Source organism: Pollachius pollachius (assembly GCF_949987615.1).
Source record: "Pollachius pollachius genome assembly, chromosome: 4".
Taxonomy (NCBI): Eukaryota; Metazoa; Chordata; class Actinopteri; order Gadiformes; family Gadidae; genus Pollachius; species Pollachius pollachius.
In genome coordinates, this window is record NC_136937.1 from 27,116,569 (window position 1) to 27,132,842 (window position 16,274).

The window sequence follows — 16,274 nt, forward strand, 5'->3', positions numbered from 1 at the left end:
ATTCAGAGAGCGAGAGAGAGACATTCAGAGAGCAGAGAGAGAGGGAGAGAGAGAGAGACATTCAGAGAGCAGAGGGAGAGAGAGAGAGAGACATTCAGAGAGCAGAGAGAGAGGGAGAGAGAGACCTGGTGGTGATGGGGACCTCTGCCAGGCCGTTGAGCAGGACGGCGGGTGCCAGGCGGACGAAGGCGACCACGGGCCGCTCCAGGAACTCCAGCTCCCCCACCAGCACGTTGGACGCCTCCGCACCCGCAGGGATCTTCTTCATGAAGTGGAGGTCGATCTGAGCGCGGAGAGACAGCCCAACATGACGTGAATATAGAGCTATAATACATAGAAAATATCACACCAGAACGTGTTAATGTAGAACTACATCATGCAGAAAGAAAGACCAAAAAATGTGAATGGAGCGCTGCATCATGTAGAAGCATCACACCAGAACATGTGAATGTTGAACGATATCCTATAGAAACATCAAACCAGAACATGTGAACGTTGAATAATATCATGTAGAAACAAAGACCAAAACATGTGAATGTAGAACAATATCATACAGAAAGAAAGACAAAAAGGCACCATTCTCTTTCTGTTTGTTTGCTATAGATTTTCTTTAAAGATGGATGGGTTTCAATCCAAAAAAAATCACAAAGAAGAATTAAAAAAACACTTGATATTTTCCAGAGCATCTTGCTCTAGGGTATCGGCTATTAAACCCTGGAGCACACACTGTGACCCTCCTGTGTCTAAATCGACGTCACTGATTCTCGGAATAAATACGAAAAAAAATCACCTCAGTCAATATTCTCACGGTCAAATTTCCTCAGCATGTAACTGGATCGTGGCTCCAGCCAGGGCAGTGTGTGCGTGTGCGTGTGCGTGCGTGCGTGCGTGCGTGCGTGCGTGCGTGTGTGTGTGTGTGCACCCAGGGTGGGCCCGGGGCCCCTCACCTTGCTGAAGTCCACTGCGCTGTTTTCCCGACTCACATCTTGCTTGCCCTCTGTGTTTGCGGGCTGCGCCTGGGGGGAAACAGTCTGGCCTACACACACACACACACACACACACACACACACACACACACACACACACACCCAGGCACGCACGCACATATATACACACACACAGACACACAAACACACACACAAGTAAAGCTACGATGTCAGGCAGTACCTATATTACACTACTACTAATCTGTGTTTGTGTGTGTCTGTGTACCTATGTTGTTTTTGTGTTCCTTTGTGTGTGTATCTATGTATGTGTTAGCCTAGCGATTGAAATACTTGCACTTGGTTCTATGAACGTCTTTACTGTACCGACAGCGATATATTGTTTCACTTCTTATGACAAATGTACTTATTGTAACAAATGCACTTATTGTAAGTCGCTTTGGATAAAAGCGTCTGCTAAATGCCCTAAATGTAAATGTAAATGTGTGTGTGTGTGTGTATCTTTAGATCTGTACGTGTGTGTGTGTTTGTGTATCTTTATATATAGCTGTGAATATGTGTGTGTCCGTGCGTGTGTGTGTATCTCTATATATGTGTGTGTGTATCTCACTCCATGTGTGTGTGTGTGTGTGTGCGTGCGTTTGTGTATCTATATATGTATGTGTGGATTGTGAGTGTATCTGTGCATCTATATATATGTGAGTGTTTCTGTGTGTGTGTGTGTGTGTGTGTGTGTATATCTGTGTGTGTGTGTGTGTATCACTCTACATGTGTGTGGGCGGCGGTGTGTCTCTCTACGCGTGTGGTTCCCGTACCGTTCTTGTCCATGGAGTGCGGCTCCGACTGCTTCTTGCCGATGTCGGCGAAGGAGCGCACGATGGGGATGCGGTTGGCCAGCCTCTTGTGGTTCTGGTGGTGGTGCTGCTTCAGCAGCGCCTCGCGGATACGGCGCCGCGCCTCCGGCCCCGCCACGCCAGACAGGTCGTGCTGGTCCAGGACCATGTCTGCACCCGCGCGCACACACGTGCACGCACACATGCACAGTCACGCACGCGCATGCACACACACAGAGTGAAAGTGTCGTTAGTGTCGTATCTGAAGGACAACACACACTCTTTTGCAAAAAAAAGTGTCCCGGACAACAGCACAACTAGACCCATTCCACGAAAAACGGATAACACACTCTAGCATAAACAGATAAGGGAAAAAAAGATTAATTCAATTCATAGAGACACACCTGGAAGGTCAATGCTAAATGTCTATAGAGGCAGACACTTGACGAAAGTGAAGAGCTTCATCCCCTTGCTCTTTGCGTACATGGCGACTAGATAAACAGAGGGGGTCTCGGGAACAAAGAGAACGACCACCAGAGCCACGCCTCCAACGACAGGCGGTTAAACACGTGAATAAAATACCTTTATAAACAAATCTCTGTGAGTGGCTGAGCCAGTGGGGGCCAGCCGGCCATGGCGTTCAAACTGCTGTGTCAGAGGGTTTGCATCGGTGATGAACCTCAGCGCTGAAACATCACGGCCCCCACCCCGCTCCCTCTCAGGTGCACACACACAAGTATAAAATGTCTGCGACATCAAGGACAGCGTCCTCTTGAGTATGACGCGCTTTTATTTTAGTATTTCCACAGGAAGCTGCACGACACAACGCGCCGCTCCATCGCTCGTCTGGTATACCACCAGGCTTAAGATGTGAGGAGACTTCCCCCCCCCACACACCCACAGTGCACCAGTGTGTTTTCCTCCGCTGGTTAAATCTCTCCTTCCCATCTCCTTCCTGGGGCGTGCCCTGCCCAAACTCATCCCCCTGTGGAGGATGAGGTCGCTGATGCTAAGCTCATTGGATCACGGCCATCGCCTCACCAACGCCTTGTGATGGCTCACTAACAAGAGCCCGTGTCTAAACTCCCAATCCACGCAGTGTCCCTTTCCCAGCTGAGCCCACCCGGGCCAACAGGACGGCTACAAGACTACCGGCCCTGCTGAAGAAGTCTGATTATATGATAATATTTTCATTCCAGGATAATAGTTTTCATTCATTACTGCCTTTGTTATTTCTAGGCTTGACTGACAAACCAATTAACTTTTGCATTCAGTTTGGCTTAACTTTCTCAAAATTTTGGTTTTTGTTTTGAGTGTTATAACTCTACTTCGTGTAGTTTTTAATATGAACTTTTCTCTTTAAGGGAGAAAGCAATGATTTTCAATAATTGTATTTATGCATTTTTATTATTCTAGCTATGTACTAATCAATAATAACACCGATTTATTGAGATTACGATGGTGAAGAAGTCCAATCCAAACAATCGTCTTTCCTTGTCATAAAATCCATCGAAGATCAATCATGAACACAAACCAAGGGGATATGGTGGGGGGTGGGGGGGATATGTTATTGTTAGTGACTGGAGATCAGTAAGATAATTATTTATTTTTCTTTTACAATTCAATAGTTAACATATGGAACAGAACATAAGTAGCTATCAAAAATAAATCACATGCTAAATCTCAATATTGGCCAAAATAATCAAATTATTTTTTCCAAATTGTCAGCCCTTCCTTAAACTGCGATTCCATCAGTCTGCTCGCGTCCCCACCCAAAATTCGGTGTCAGGTGAGGGTGTTACCGAAACCGTAGGCTTGTGACCCAGATACGGATGATGTGTGTGGGGGGGGGGGGGGGGGTGAGTGTTTGAGTGTTTAAGGGTGCGTACCTGCGATCTCCTCCAGCGAGTTGGCTCTCATGTCCAGCATGACGGTGCCGTTCATGATGCAGCTCCGCAGCTCGAACAGGCTGTGCAGGGACAGCGTGGCCACGTAGGGTTTGCTCCAGCGCTCCCCGCCGTCCTCCACGTCCTCCTCGAACTTCAGCCACCTGGAGTTCGGGGAATGGTGGACGAAGAGTCCGTAAGAAACTTTAACTGTACCGACAACGACACATTGTTCCTCTTTCTTCTGACAAATGTACTTCTGACAAATTGTACTGGTAATGTAAATGTAAATTAAAGGTGACATGTTGTACCACCAGGTGTGAGTGTGATTAGCCGTTACAAGCCGTTTTGAAAATCGGCCTCTTGTGACATCACAAGTGGGCGGGTGTTCCTAGATGTATGACGGATAGATGAGCAACGTTTGTGACAGTCCACCGGTAAGGCTGGTAGACTTATCTATCCAGCACAAATCCAGGTGGACACGCCCACTTGTGATGTCAGAAGAGGCCGATTTAAAAAAAAAAAGACTTGTAATGGCTAGTCACACTCACACCTGATGGTATAATATTTCACCTTTAAGGGGGTCACCTTTAAGTAACGCTCTTTTGAAACGGGTTGGGAGACATTCTAGGTCATTTGAAGTGTCCGAAAGGTACTGGGTTCGAGCTCCGATCACTTCGTTCCCGACCTGTAGGTGTCCTAAAAGTAACCTAACACTTACCTGCTACTTAAAGGGGCAGTTAGCATGATATATATTATTCATTATTATGTTTAGTGTATAATCCGATGAAAATATTGTTGTGTTTCCGTTACCTTTAGAACGAACCCTTTATATCTACATAGGGAGAGGGAACTCCTCCGCAGAGCCCGCCATTTTGCACTGCCACATTATGTGTTAGCTTAACACAAGTGTACTGTTAGTTTAGCGTTACTTGACTGCTAGCTTAGAGTAAGTTTACCATTGGCTTAGCAGTAGATTGCGATAGAATGAGTAGCGTGGTGCTACCTGCCACCTATGGGTACAACGGCAAAGGTGAAGTACCTGGCCGTCTCCTTGGTACCCCCAGGTGGCACAATAGCGCTACGCTACTCATTTTACCGCAAGCTAATTCTGAACCAATGGTAAACGTATGCAATAGCTTAGCAAAATGTCACTGTTAGTTTAGCGTTACTTGACTGCTAGCTCAAAGTTAGTTAGCATCATTGGCTTAGAGTAAGCTTAGGATAGAATGAGTAGTGTGGCGCTAGTGTTCAACCTGGGTGTGTACCACGGCACCGGGGATGTACCTGGCCGTCTCCTTCCACTCGGCGTCCTCTCCTTCCCGGACACAGATCTCGTCCAGCTCCGTGAAGAGGGCGTGGGGGATGTGCTCCTCGTCGCCATCTTCTGTCCCCAGCAGGAACTGCACCCTCTGGGCCGGCGTGTCTGCTGCAGGGATGGGAGAGAGATGGAGAGAGAAAGAGATGGAGGTGGAGAGAGAGAGAGAGAGAGAAGGTGAGAGACAGGGTGATGGAGATAGATGGAGAGATTGAGAGAGAGAGAGAGAGAGAGAGAGAGAGAGAGAGAGAGAGAGAGAGAGAGAGAGGAAGAGACCGAGATGGTGGCAGAAGGAGAGGGGGAGGAGAGGAAGAGGAGGAGGGAGAGAAAAATAACAAACAGAACGTTGGTGAAATGTGTGTGGCGAACAGCGTGTTCTATCGCCGGAGGAAACACAAGTCGAATCAACGCCCGCTCAGATTTGGGAGACCGCCCACGGCAACCTCAAACGACTCCCGATCCAGCCGATAAAAACGCGTCTCTGCGTGGCCGGTGAGACGTACTGTGTGAGGGGGATTCGTGGCCGTCGTCCACGCCGGAGTCCCTCTCCTTGGAGCGCTTCCTGTGCCGGTGTCCATGGTGACGGTGGCGGCGGTGGGACTTCCTGCCGAGCGGGACGTGGACCCCAATGTACAGCGTCCTATGACCTGGGGACCACAGAGAGAGACAGCAGACCAGAGGTTGGAGCCGTGCTACAATAGTTAGTAATAGTAATACTAGTATTAATAATAGTTTTACTTCTATTTTTTATTTGTATGTATTTAAGCATATGTATTCTCATTACATGTCTGAGGTATGTCTGTATGCTTCTCTGTCTTTTATGTCTGGTGAGCCAAAGAAAAATGTCCACCTTGGTGGACATTAAAGATTTATTCTATTCTATTCTATGATGATGGAAACACCAACACAGTATACTTCTAACCGTAAGCATCGGAGCAGTGGTTCTCAACTTGTGGGTCGGGATCCTCACGGGGGAAAAGGTTGTAAAAGGCCCATTTCTTGCTTTCTGTTTTATTTATTTATTCACCCCAAAAACGTCAGTTCAGACATCCTTTAAATATTCAAGAAGCGATTCGTGTCGAAGCAAATCTTCTGTTAAAGCGACCCGCTGCACTTTGTAAAACGATACCCACAATGCAATGTTGTATTATGAAACATCGGTCAAGGGGATGAGTCAGAAGCTAAAATAAGGTGCTGTCTTGCGGAGGGATGCGAGCAAATACTCTGTGTTCTCTCGGCTGAGGAGGGCCAGGCTGACATGGCTCCCGCGCATCAGAGATCCCAACGTTGTTAACAAGGCCCTCCGAGCACCTTCTCACTGTGTCTGAGTGCAAAAAATATTGTGTTTCAGTGTATGTGTGTGTGTGTGTGTGTGTGTGTGTGTGTGTGTGTAAAAGAATTTGCACTTGTGCTCACAATTGCTTGTACCCATTTGTGTGTGCGATAATGTGCATTTGTGTGTATGTTCGCATGGTTGTGTCCACGCACAACATTGTGTCTATGTTGTGCGTTTCCCCTTGCTTGTGTCCGCTTGCGCATGTGCACATGCTTTCCTTTACATTATCGTGTTTGTGTGTGTGCATATTTTTCCACTTGCATTTTGTTTGTTATGCATATGTCTGTGATACTGATAATATATTTTAACATGTGTGTGTGTTCTTGTTTGATTGTACTTAATGTGTGTGTGTGTGTGTGTGTGTGTGTGTGTGTGTGTGTGTGTGTGTGTGTGTGTGTGTGTGTGTGTGTGTGTGTGTGTGTGTGTGTGTGCCCTCAGGGCCCGCCTGATGGTAACCCAAGCGGACTGGTGACCTCTCTCCTGGCGGCCCAAGACGCACGCTCACTACTTCCTGTCTCTGGCGGCCACCGGCTACTTCCTGTCTGCCTTGTGTCATCCTGATTTAACTTATGGTGTAATATTAATAACACAGTGTACCCTTCAATGTGTGTCAGACGATACGCAAACTGAAAGCCAGCGATAGCAATATATGTGGTGTCAACTGTCCTGAAGGACAGCATCAACACCGCCAGGGTTCGTGGTTCGATTCCCGGAAGCACACTTTGGATAAAAGCATCCATGAAACGACATAACTAGTCGACGGTTATCTCCAAACTTAACCATACTAAAACTAAATTTCTGCCTGGTTTTGTGCTACATTTACAGTTGTGTCAGCCCAATTCTTTACCTATTGCGCTTTCATTTACATTTAGGGGATTTTGCTGATGCTTTTATCCAAAGCGATTTACAACCATTAATTCACACGCCAACGGCGGAGTCAGGAGCAGTCAGGGTGAGGCGCCTTGCTCAGGGACACCTCGAAACTCATGCTAGGAGGAGGTGGGAATCGAACTAGCAACCTTCCGGTTACCAGTCAACCCGCTCTAGCTCCAGAGCTACTGCCGCCCAATTATTGAACACAATCCTCCCTTGAAAATATCAGATTACGTGAGAGCAGAGGAGTAAAGCCCAAATCACTCAACTCTGTTTAATTATGCAGGCGAAGATCTGCAAAGACGCTCATAGAAGCCTCCCAGAGCTCAGCAACACAGTGCCCTTCTCCATAGGGGATCTCGGTGATAAATCCCTGATTAGTCGATCGGTGAACACGTGTAGCACTTAGTTCAGGATTCTGACAGCCAGACACATAAAAAGACCGCACCTAGCGTCACCAAAGTGCTGTTTGGTGTCCTTGTTTGTGATCCACAACCGCCCGACAGCAGTGCATTTGAAGGGTTTTGAAACATCATTACCACACGGATATACATTGCGTTTACCCAGCCTATTCTCTTCTGTATGCGTCAACGTTAACGTGGGAGACTAAAAGCAGGCAGCTCTGTAATGATCAGCGTCCCGTCTCTCGAGTCCTGACGTGGATCATGCGCGGCCTTGGAGTGAATTCAGTTGAAGGGACATGATTCTCACTTTGTAACCAGAGCGTTTTCCTACATAGTTCGCATTCAGATACATCTCATTAAGGAGCAGCTTGAGGGGTTAGCTGTGGATATCGGGTCTTGAACACAGAACCTTATGACACGATTTTGCTGGTCTAGAAATGTCCAGGACCCGGCACTGATTTGGGAGCCATGATGGGTTGTAGTTTTTGTTGTGTGTGAGTTTATTTTGTGTGTGTGTGTGTGTGTGTGTGTGTGTGTGTGTGTATGCGTGCGTACGTGTGTTTGTGTGCGTGTGTGTGTGGTACGTGGTTAATAAAAATAGCTCAGATCCTCTGGGCGTGAGCCTCTGCTGATGTCATGGAATATGTTTTCTTGTGCCTTCCCTCGCCTTCCGCCTTGTTGCCGTGACTTTCCTACATCTGACGCCACCGAAATACTCACCATGATCCGATTATGACTTTTTTTTATAACTCTCTGATCTCTTGTCGACTGCCGGACAGTGTAGTGTCAGAAATATATTTAAAGTTGACCTCCAGCCTGACTATTTAACCTGATTAAGATGAAAAAAGTGGTTCATACATTTTTGATGTGATTCAAATTTTCCACTTAGAGGAAACATTTCCAGAAGAGGTAAAGAGCAAAAGAGAAGGGTTGGGGGGGGGGGGGGGGGGGGGGGGGCTGTGTGGATCAAAGGATTTTCCTGCTTCTCCGATGGGCTGACGCAGTGTCGCTGTAACCACGGCGCCAAAAACAGAGCGATAACCATGGCAACGGCCCAGCATCACAGGATGAGAGCACCCTTGAGATGTAAGAGTGAGAGGGCCATGAGGACGTGCGATTTGTCCCTCGGTTTATTCACTCTCTTTAGTGTCAAAACTAAGATTTAATGCTCAAGGTTGATGCCGCAGCCTGCTGGAAACATATGATGTGTTTGAATTTGGTCCTCTCGTGCCCGTTTTAGTCCACTTTTCAGGGTGTCACCCTTTTTAAGCGTCATGGAGACATAAGGCTTCGTAATGCAAATGAGCTAGCACAAGGCGAAATCGCCACATCTGTTTCGGCTCGTTGTTTTTTTGGTCAAAGCATTTGATTTATGGATTGCTCTCCGGATGTAAAGAGAATTGTCACAAATATGTAAAAAATATTCTCTGCACTAGCATTTTCACTTCCTGACGCCACGTTATGAGCAGAAATCGTGTTTAGCCGTGTCAAATCAAAACACAACAACACAACGGTGAAACAGGGGACTGGGCAGGATTGTGCATGGTCAAGGTGTTTTTGGTTTGTTGCTGTTTGTTGGTTTGTTGTTGTCCAGGTGATGTCGTACCTTCTAGCTCCTCCTTCTCAAAGTTGGTGTTGAGCATGGAGCGTGTTCCCCCCCGGTCGACCACCGCCTCTTCATCTGTTCTCTGCAAGACAAACAAACAAACGTGTCTAAACACATTTATCAGGCATATCGTCACTATAGACGCAGCACACATACGTGTGTGCTGTGAAGGGAGGAACATACCCCAACGAGATTCAGTGGAATGGTACTGAAACCAGAGAGAGAGAGAGAGAGAGAGATAGATAGAGAGACACACAAATATGTGGGCACAGGGAGATAGACAGATATAGGAAAGTCAGATAGAGTTTAAAAGATAACAGAGAGACAGAGAGGTAGAGATAGAGAGGGAGAGACAGCGAGAAAGAGAAAGAGAGAGAGACAGACAGAGACAGAGACATAGAGAGACGAGAGAGCAGCAGAGGGAGAGAGATTTTACATTTACTAGCTATTTATTAGCTGACAGATTGATGAAGAGGTAGAGACATCTAAAAGGAGGATGGTAGAGAGACAGAAATAGAGAAACCTACAGAGAGAGAGACAGAGCGTGTTTAAGAGAGCGACATAGATGGAGAGAGAGGTGGGGACAGAGACCTAGATAAATAGAGAGAGAGAGAGAGAGAGAGAGAGATGAAGAGAGAGAGAGAGAGAGAGAGAGAGAGAGAGAGAGAGAGAGAGAGAGAGAGAGAGAGAGAGAGAGAGAGAGAGAGAGAGAGAGAGAGAGAGGGATTCAGGCTCTGTCAGGTTCCATGTCTAAAAATAGTGCTGACCTAAAAAAAAATTAAAAAAAATAATAAAGCAGGGGGAGGGGCGAGGGGGGGGGGGGGAGGAGTCAGCAGCATGGTAGCGTACGTTCTTGACGGTGAATATTTAATGTCCTGGAGTTCGGAACAAACAAGCTGCCGTTCGATAGGTTCAAGAGGAGGAAAACATTGCCCAGGCTCACTGGAAACACGTACTGGACCATCTGAACGCGGTGGGACACCCCACCAGCACATGTCAATACTGAACTACAGCCACGGCCCGCCAGCAGACCGCCGCTGGAACAAAGAGTCAAAGGCCCTATGTGTTCAGTGAGGCCCGTGTGTCATGGGCACAGACGATATGACACTGACACACGTTAGGAATGATGTAACACACATGGTTCAAATGATGGGGGCTGTTAAAAATGTGTATTGGTGTGTGTGTGTGTGTGTGTGTGTGTGTGTGTGTGTGTGTGTGTGTGTGTGTGTGTGTGTGTGTGTGTGTGTGTGTGTGTGTGTGTGTGCGTGCGTGTGTGTGCATTTGTGTACGGCTGTATCACCGGGAAAAGGTGATGAAACAGGAGGGGACCTGCGGTTACAGTCGGTGCATTATTATGAATGATGAATGATGAAATTGGGTCACAGCACTTAAAGCCTTTCACAGCGACAGACCAGAGCTGTGAATGTCTCTGTTTAAAGCCACCGTGACATCTTTTATATTTAACATCAACTGTTAGCTACTTTAATTTCAGTCGTGGCGTATGATTTACGTAATAAAACGAAATGATTGTGTTTTAGAAAAAATGCTAAATCATGATCTTATCAACTCAACAGCTGCTAAAAATTGTTGTTGTCATATTTTCAGCTCCCCTTTCACAGAAAGACTTGCAACATGCTAGCCTCTAATCTAATCACATCCTGGCACATTTCGCCTCCATATTAATACTTCCTGTTTCCTGATGCGACACATCAAGGCAAAGTAAAAAGCGCTCAGAATTCCGTATTATATGGTATTATACAGCCCTCAAAGCCAACACTGCTGGTGGCTGTCACCTGTGATATATAGACTGCATTTATATTGCACTTTTAAGCACACATGCACACATACAGCTGAGTCAACCATGCAAGGAGACAGCCAGCTTGTTAGGAGCAGTTGAGGTGAGGTGTCTTGCTCAGGGAGGCCTCAATGCTCACCTAGGAGGAGTCGGGGATCAAACCAGCAACCTTTCGGTTATCAGCCAACCCGCTCTATCTCCTTAGCTGCTGCCGCCCCTGAGATGAGAAACAGACGACGTTCATCTCAACATACTGTACCCACCCGCTATGTGCTCACCTAAAGCCCCCTGATTTTGTGTTGCACTCCATAATGTGTAACCGTGGTAATCCTACAGCGATGTTCCCCTCGGCACTCTCCGGGATTGGAAACATCGGGAGAAGAAGCGACTGACGGCCGACGAGGATTAGTTGATCGTGGTGTGAACGCAGAGCTAAAATGTGTACCAGCGATTACAATTTAAAATCGTTTTTAGAAAACGATTTTGAGAAAGCCATCAGTGTGAAAGTAAGTTGTGTGTAGCATGACAACAGCGATGTGTCTGGTTTTGTTATACGACTAAAACAAGGACCAAATTCATCGTTCTTTCTTTTATTGTTAACTTCCGCTGCAGTGCTGTCGCTACAAAATGATCGTAATCGGAAAAAATAACAATAGTCCAATACATCATTAACGTGGATTCCGTTGGACAAAGCCACAGGATGCATTTGTGACACTTTTTTTTATTAATTGCTGCTAATCGTGCTAATCTTTAATTGTTCATTAAACAAGTTCCGTAAACTTTCAAAAGCACAATCAGAAGTTAACCGAGATTTTCAGATGTTACAACAGGCGATACCTGCGGAATCACCAAACCCGTTCAGGATGAAGTATTGCCTTGCTCATGCCTTGCTCGTGGGTACTGCCTTGCTCCTGGGTGATTAGCTCAGCCAGTAAGCCTCAGCATAATCAACAACAACTCCCCTGCAATGAGCATGCTTGACAAATGTCCATTGGCCGACATTGGAGAACCACTCTCTAAGGCTCACTCCCATCAACCAACTCTGTAAAGGACCGTTGCTCTATCCCTCCTTATCGCGGTGTACTTAATTGCTTCATTGTTCTATTGTGTTGTTTTTATTGTGTGACACATATTTGACCCGAAAATTATTCATATTGTCATTGTCAATTGTTCGGAAAAGTTCTTTAAAAGATTTTTAAGCTGCCAAAAACCTTACAATAATGGTACAACTACTAATGATCATGAAAATAATTACACTCACAACAGTGTTATTATTTGTGTGATAATTATAATTATTATATGAGCACATTATTTACACACATTATTTCACATTATTATTTTAATGCCATATTGATGTTGTTGATCTGAACCAGGTTTTAAAGCTGTGTATCTCTGTGCTTTAGGAGAATCTTATCCTGGCTCTGCCGTCCAGGGAGAGAAATCCTGCATGGATTAAGACACACACACACACATACCCCCCCCCCCCCCCCACACACACACACACACACACACACACACACACACACACACAGCCATGTGAGAGATGCCATGGCGTTAGAATGTATAGCTTAGAGGACAGATGTTGTGAGCTTACACATGCACAGTCACAACACACACAGACACACAAATACACACATAAACTCACACAGACACAAACGCACACAGATACACACACACACGCACACACAGCAGAACCAGATGAGGATACATCAGAAGTCTGGGATGTTCTTTGTCCCTGGCAGATGCCTCATGATTATCACAGAGATCCCATTCCCCCCAAGTGTGATCGGTTCTGTGTCTGCCTTTCAATCCTCTGGCCGTTCAATCCCGATGCAGAACGGGCGTCTTTCACTGTTAGTGGACAGAACCACAGCCTCTCTCGCCCCTCTCTCTCCCTCCCGCTACTGCTGGCGGACAGAACCACAGCCTCTCTCGCCCCTCTCTCTCCCCCTACTACTGCTGGCGGACAGAACCACAGCCTCTCTCGCCCCTCTCTCTCCCTCCCGCTACTGCTGGCGGACAGAACCACAGCCTCTCTCGCCCCTCTCCCTCCCCCTACTACTGTTGGACAGAACAACAGGCTCTGTCGCCTCTCTCTTGCCCGCTACTACTAGTGGACAGAACCACAGCCTGTCCAGGACGAGGGAGGAGAGACGGCCTGACTGACTGACAGGTAACATACAATACAATAAGGACGGAAAGGAGGGGAAAAAAATACAAAGTAGCAAAGAAAAGAAAGAGAAAGACAGACAGACAGACAGACACAGACAGACAGACGGAAAGAAAGAAAGAGAAAGAAAGAAAGAAAAGTTAAAGGAAAGAGAAGGTGGCAAGAGAGAGAGGGCAGGCAAGCGGTAGAGAGAGAAAGACAGTGTAACCAGCCCTGTGAGTAGATGGTCCTGTCTCAGTGCTGATCTAACAGTAAGTGACAGGCTGGGAGGTTGGCCATCTCAGGGGGACCCCCCCTCCCCCAGGACACCCCCTGTGGGAGGAACACTGTTCAGTCTCACTGGTATGCCTTCCCTCTCATTCCTCCTCCTCCTCCCTGGTAGCGTGAGAACAGCAGTGAGGGTCTAAATCAGGCCCCGGCCGACTCGGGAACCTGGGTTTCATCTCGACTCAGGCTGCCATGGAAACATGTGTTTTGCGTCCATTAGTGATGTCACAAAAAATCACAGTGATATCGCTTCTTTATTTTACTCTGTTCACGTAAATAACAAGAAAAACGCAGAGCCATCGTGTTGGATTTGTTGATAAGAATTTGATTTGTTCACAGATGCGATCCCCAGAATTAGACACAAGGATGTATTGTGAGAAATCCAAATCCACAGGACTGCCCCGGGACTGGTTTTAACACGCTTTCAGAAAACAACAGCAGTTAATCGCACCGATGATACGATTTAGTCTTCAGCCATTGCTGGAGAAATCCTGACAGGAGAAATGCATTGTTGCTAAGATGGTGGAAAATACAAATCTAGTCTATTTTTTCTCCTAAGAAAACTGTACCACAATGAGACCCTTCTAATGAGAAACAAATTGGTGTTTTAATGTCATTAAAAAGACAGCCACGGTCAAAAGCCAGTACATATAGATCATTATAAAGCCATAATTTTTTTCCTATTGTCAAGTTGAAACCCTATTCAAGCAGTATGTAAATAATGCATTTAATTGACCATGTACCGTGAACGGCCATGGCACGCGACCAACTTTGAGAACTGCTGTTACGAGTCAAAGCAAAACTGCACAGAGGAATGCAGTTAATTATGCATGATCCTTACTGCGGGGCGGTGACACGGAATCAATAACCTCATCCGCCATGTTATCAATTAAACAGGACGTCAATAAGTGAAAGCCCGCCATGGGTGTTTATGTCCCACAGTGTGACAGCGGGCAGTCGGTCAAACATGGTCTGTCATGTCAGACTCCTTGACCCTGATCGTGGCTTTGCTGCATGTGTGTGTGTGTGGGGGGGATTGTGTGTGTGAGTATGTGCGTATGCGTGTGTGTGTGTGTGTGCTTGTGTATATGTTTCTGTGCTTGTGTGTGTGTGTGTGTGTGTGTGTTTGTGTGTGCGTGCATGCGCACGCAAATGTGTGTGTGTGTGTGTGTGTGTGTGCGTGCCTGCCCGCGTGTGTGTTTGTGTGTTTGCGTTAGGGTGGGGTGGAACCGTACCATATAAAATGACTGGATAATTAATCAGCACTTTTAATCGACCCTATATGACACATATCCAATTATTATGTTTTACTGAAATGCTCATCTGGGATCCAGCAGTCCTTTATTAAAGCAGAAGCAAGTAAGCTTCTAAGGCAAGAGGTACCGAGACTCGGACAAAAAACGGAAACTCCAAGGGGCGGAGTTACGCCGTTTTCCCTGTTTTGTTACGGAGATGTTCTTCTGAACAAAACTCAAGTATGCAAATAGATGAAGCTTTCACAAGGGGATTGTTGGAGTGGGAAGTGTGTTTCAAGCGTCGGACGGTTAGACTGGGGGTGAGACTCTTTTACAGTGTAGTACAGTCGGCCGAGTTTGTGTTCACCAAGTGAAAAGTGAAAAGCCAAGTACCCCCAGATTAAATCTTGTCTGCCATCAGAACTCTCAGATTAATCATATGTTTGCCTTGTGCGACCACTGAAATGCTAATCCAAGCTAACAATATTATTTATTTGATTAATTTGAATGCTAACAGTTATACGAACTAGAGGTAATAGTTGTAGTATAGTACACATATCAATAGTATCAAACCATTGTTGTATTAATAGGAGTAGTAGTGGCGGCAGAAACAGCAATGGAACGTTTGTGTGTGTATATGTGCTTGCCTTTGTGTATTTGTGTTTATCACATGCTGACTGTGTTTGAGCGGGTGCTTATGTTTGTCTGTGTTTTTGAGAGGGTCTCAGCGTGAACCTGTGGGTCTTTCGCTACGATTGTGTACGTGTGTGTACGTGTGTGTGTGTGTGTGTGTGTGTCTTGCGTGCAGGAGGTGTGTGTGCATTTGTACGTGTGTGTCTTGCGTGCAGGAGGTGGGTGTGCATTTGTGTGTGTGCATGTATGTGTCTTGCGTGCAGGAGGTTTGCGTGTATTTCTGTGTGTGTGTTTGTGTGTGTATGTGTGTGTATGTGTGTGCGTGTGTGTGTGTCTTGCTGGCAGGAGGTGTGTGTGTATTTGTGTGTGTGTGTGTTTGTGTCTTGCGTGCAGGATGTGTGCGTGTGTGTGCGCGCGTGCGTGTGTGTGTGTGTGTGTCTTGCTGGCAGGAGGTGTGTGTGTATTTGTGTGTGTGTCTGTTTGTGTCTTGCATGCAGGATGTGTGTGTGTGTGTGCGCGCGCGCGTGCGTGCACGTGTGTTTGTGTGTGTGTGTGTGTGTGTGTGCGTGTGTGTGTGTGCGTGCGTGTGTGTGATGCTTCAGCCTGACCTTCAGGCTGAAGCAGTGCTCTTGAGCTCCAGAGTGATCCTCCAGCCTGTTCTGTATTCATGGATGCTCCCTGATACCATAATAATGTATTCCTACCGGGAGCCGCTCTGCATAGAGAACATGTTTACTTTGCCAGGGACAAAGAGTACAGACAACAGGCTTACATAAGCCTATTGATTTGCAGGGATGTACATATGAATCAAAGCACATAATGGATCAAAACACATACTCGACATGTATGTGCAAATGCACAACACACACACACACACACACACACACACACACACACACACACACACAAACACACACATACACAAACATACAACCACGTACATACGGTCCAATCTTACTGTATTTTCTGGGCAC

At 46.4% G+C, this 16,274-nt stretch overlaps 1 protein-coding gene across 3 annotated transcripts in view; it reads right to left on the minus strand.

Annotated features, from left to right (window-relative positions):
* The window catches only part of LOC307075268 (sodium-driven chloride bicarbonate exchanger-like), a gene marked incomplete at its 3' end in the record, with an annotated part of 47,808 nt that overhangs the window by 22,307 nt on the left and 9,227 nt on the right, over positions 1 to 16,274 (minus strand). For all 3 annotated transcript variants that reach the window (XM_079735811.1, XM_079735810.1, XM_079735809.1), the window contains exons 3-9: positions 9,201 to 9,282; positions 5,485 to 5,628; positions 4,951 to 5,092; positions 3,667 to 3,827; positions 1,760 to 1,948; positions 948 to 1,036; positions 126 to 283 (exon numbers count right to left, since the gene is read on the minus strand). In XM_079735811.1, coding sequence (XP_079591937.1) covers positions 126 to 283; positions 948 to 1,036; positions 1,760 to 1,948; positions 3,667 to 3,827; positions 4,951 to 5,092; positions 5,485 to 5,628; positions 9,201 to 9,282 — 965 coding nt within the window. The remainder of the gene's footprint in view (positions 1 to 125; positions 284 to 947; positions 1,037 to 1,759; positions 1,949 to 3,666; positions 3,828 to 4,950; positions 5,093 to 5,484; positions 5,629 to 9,200; positions 9,283 to 16,274) is intronic.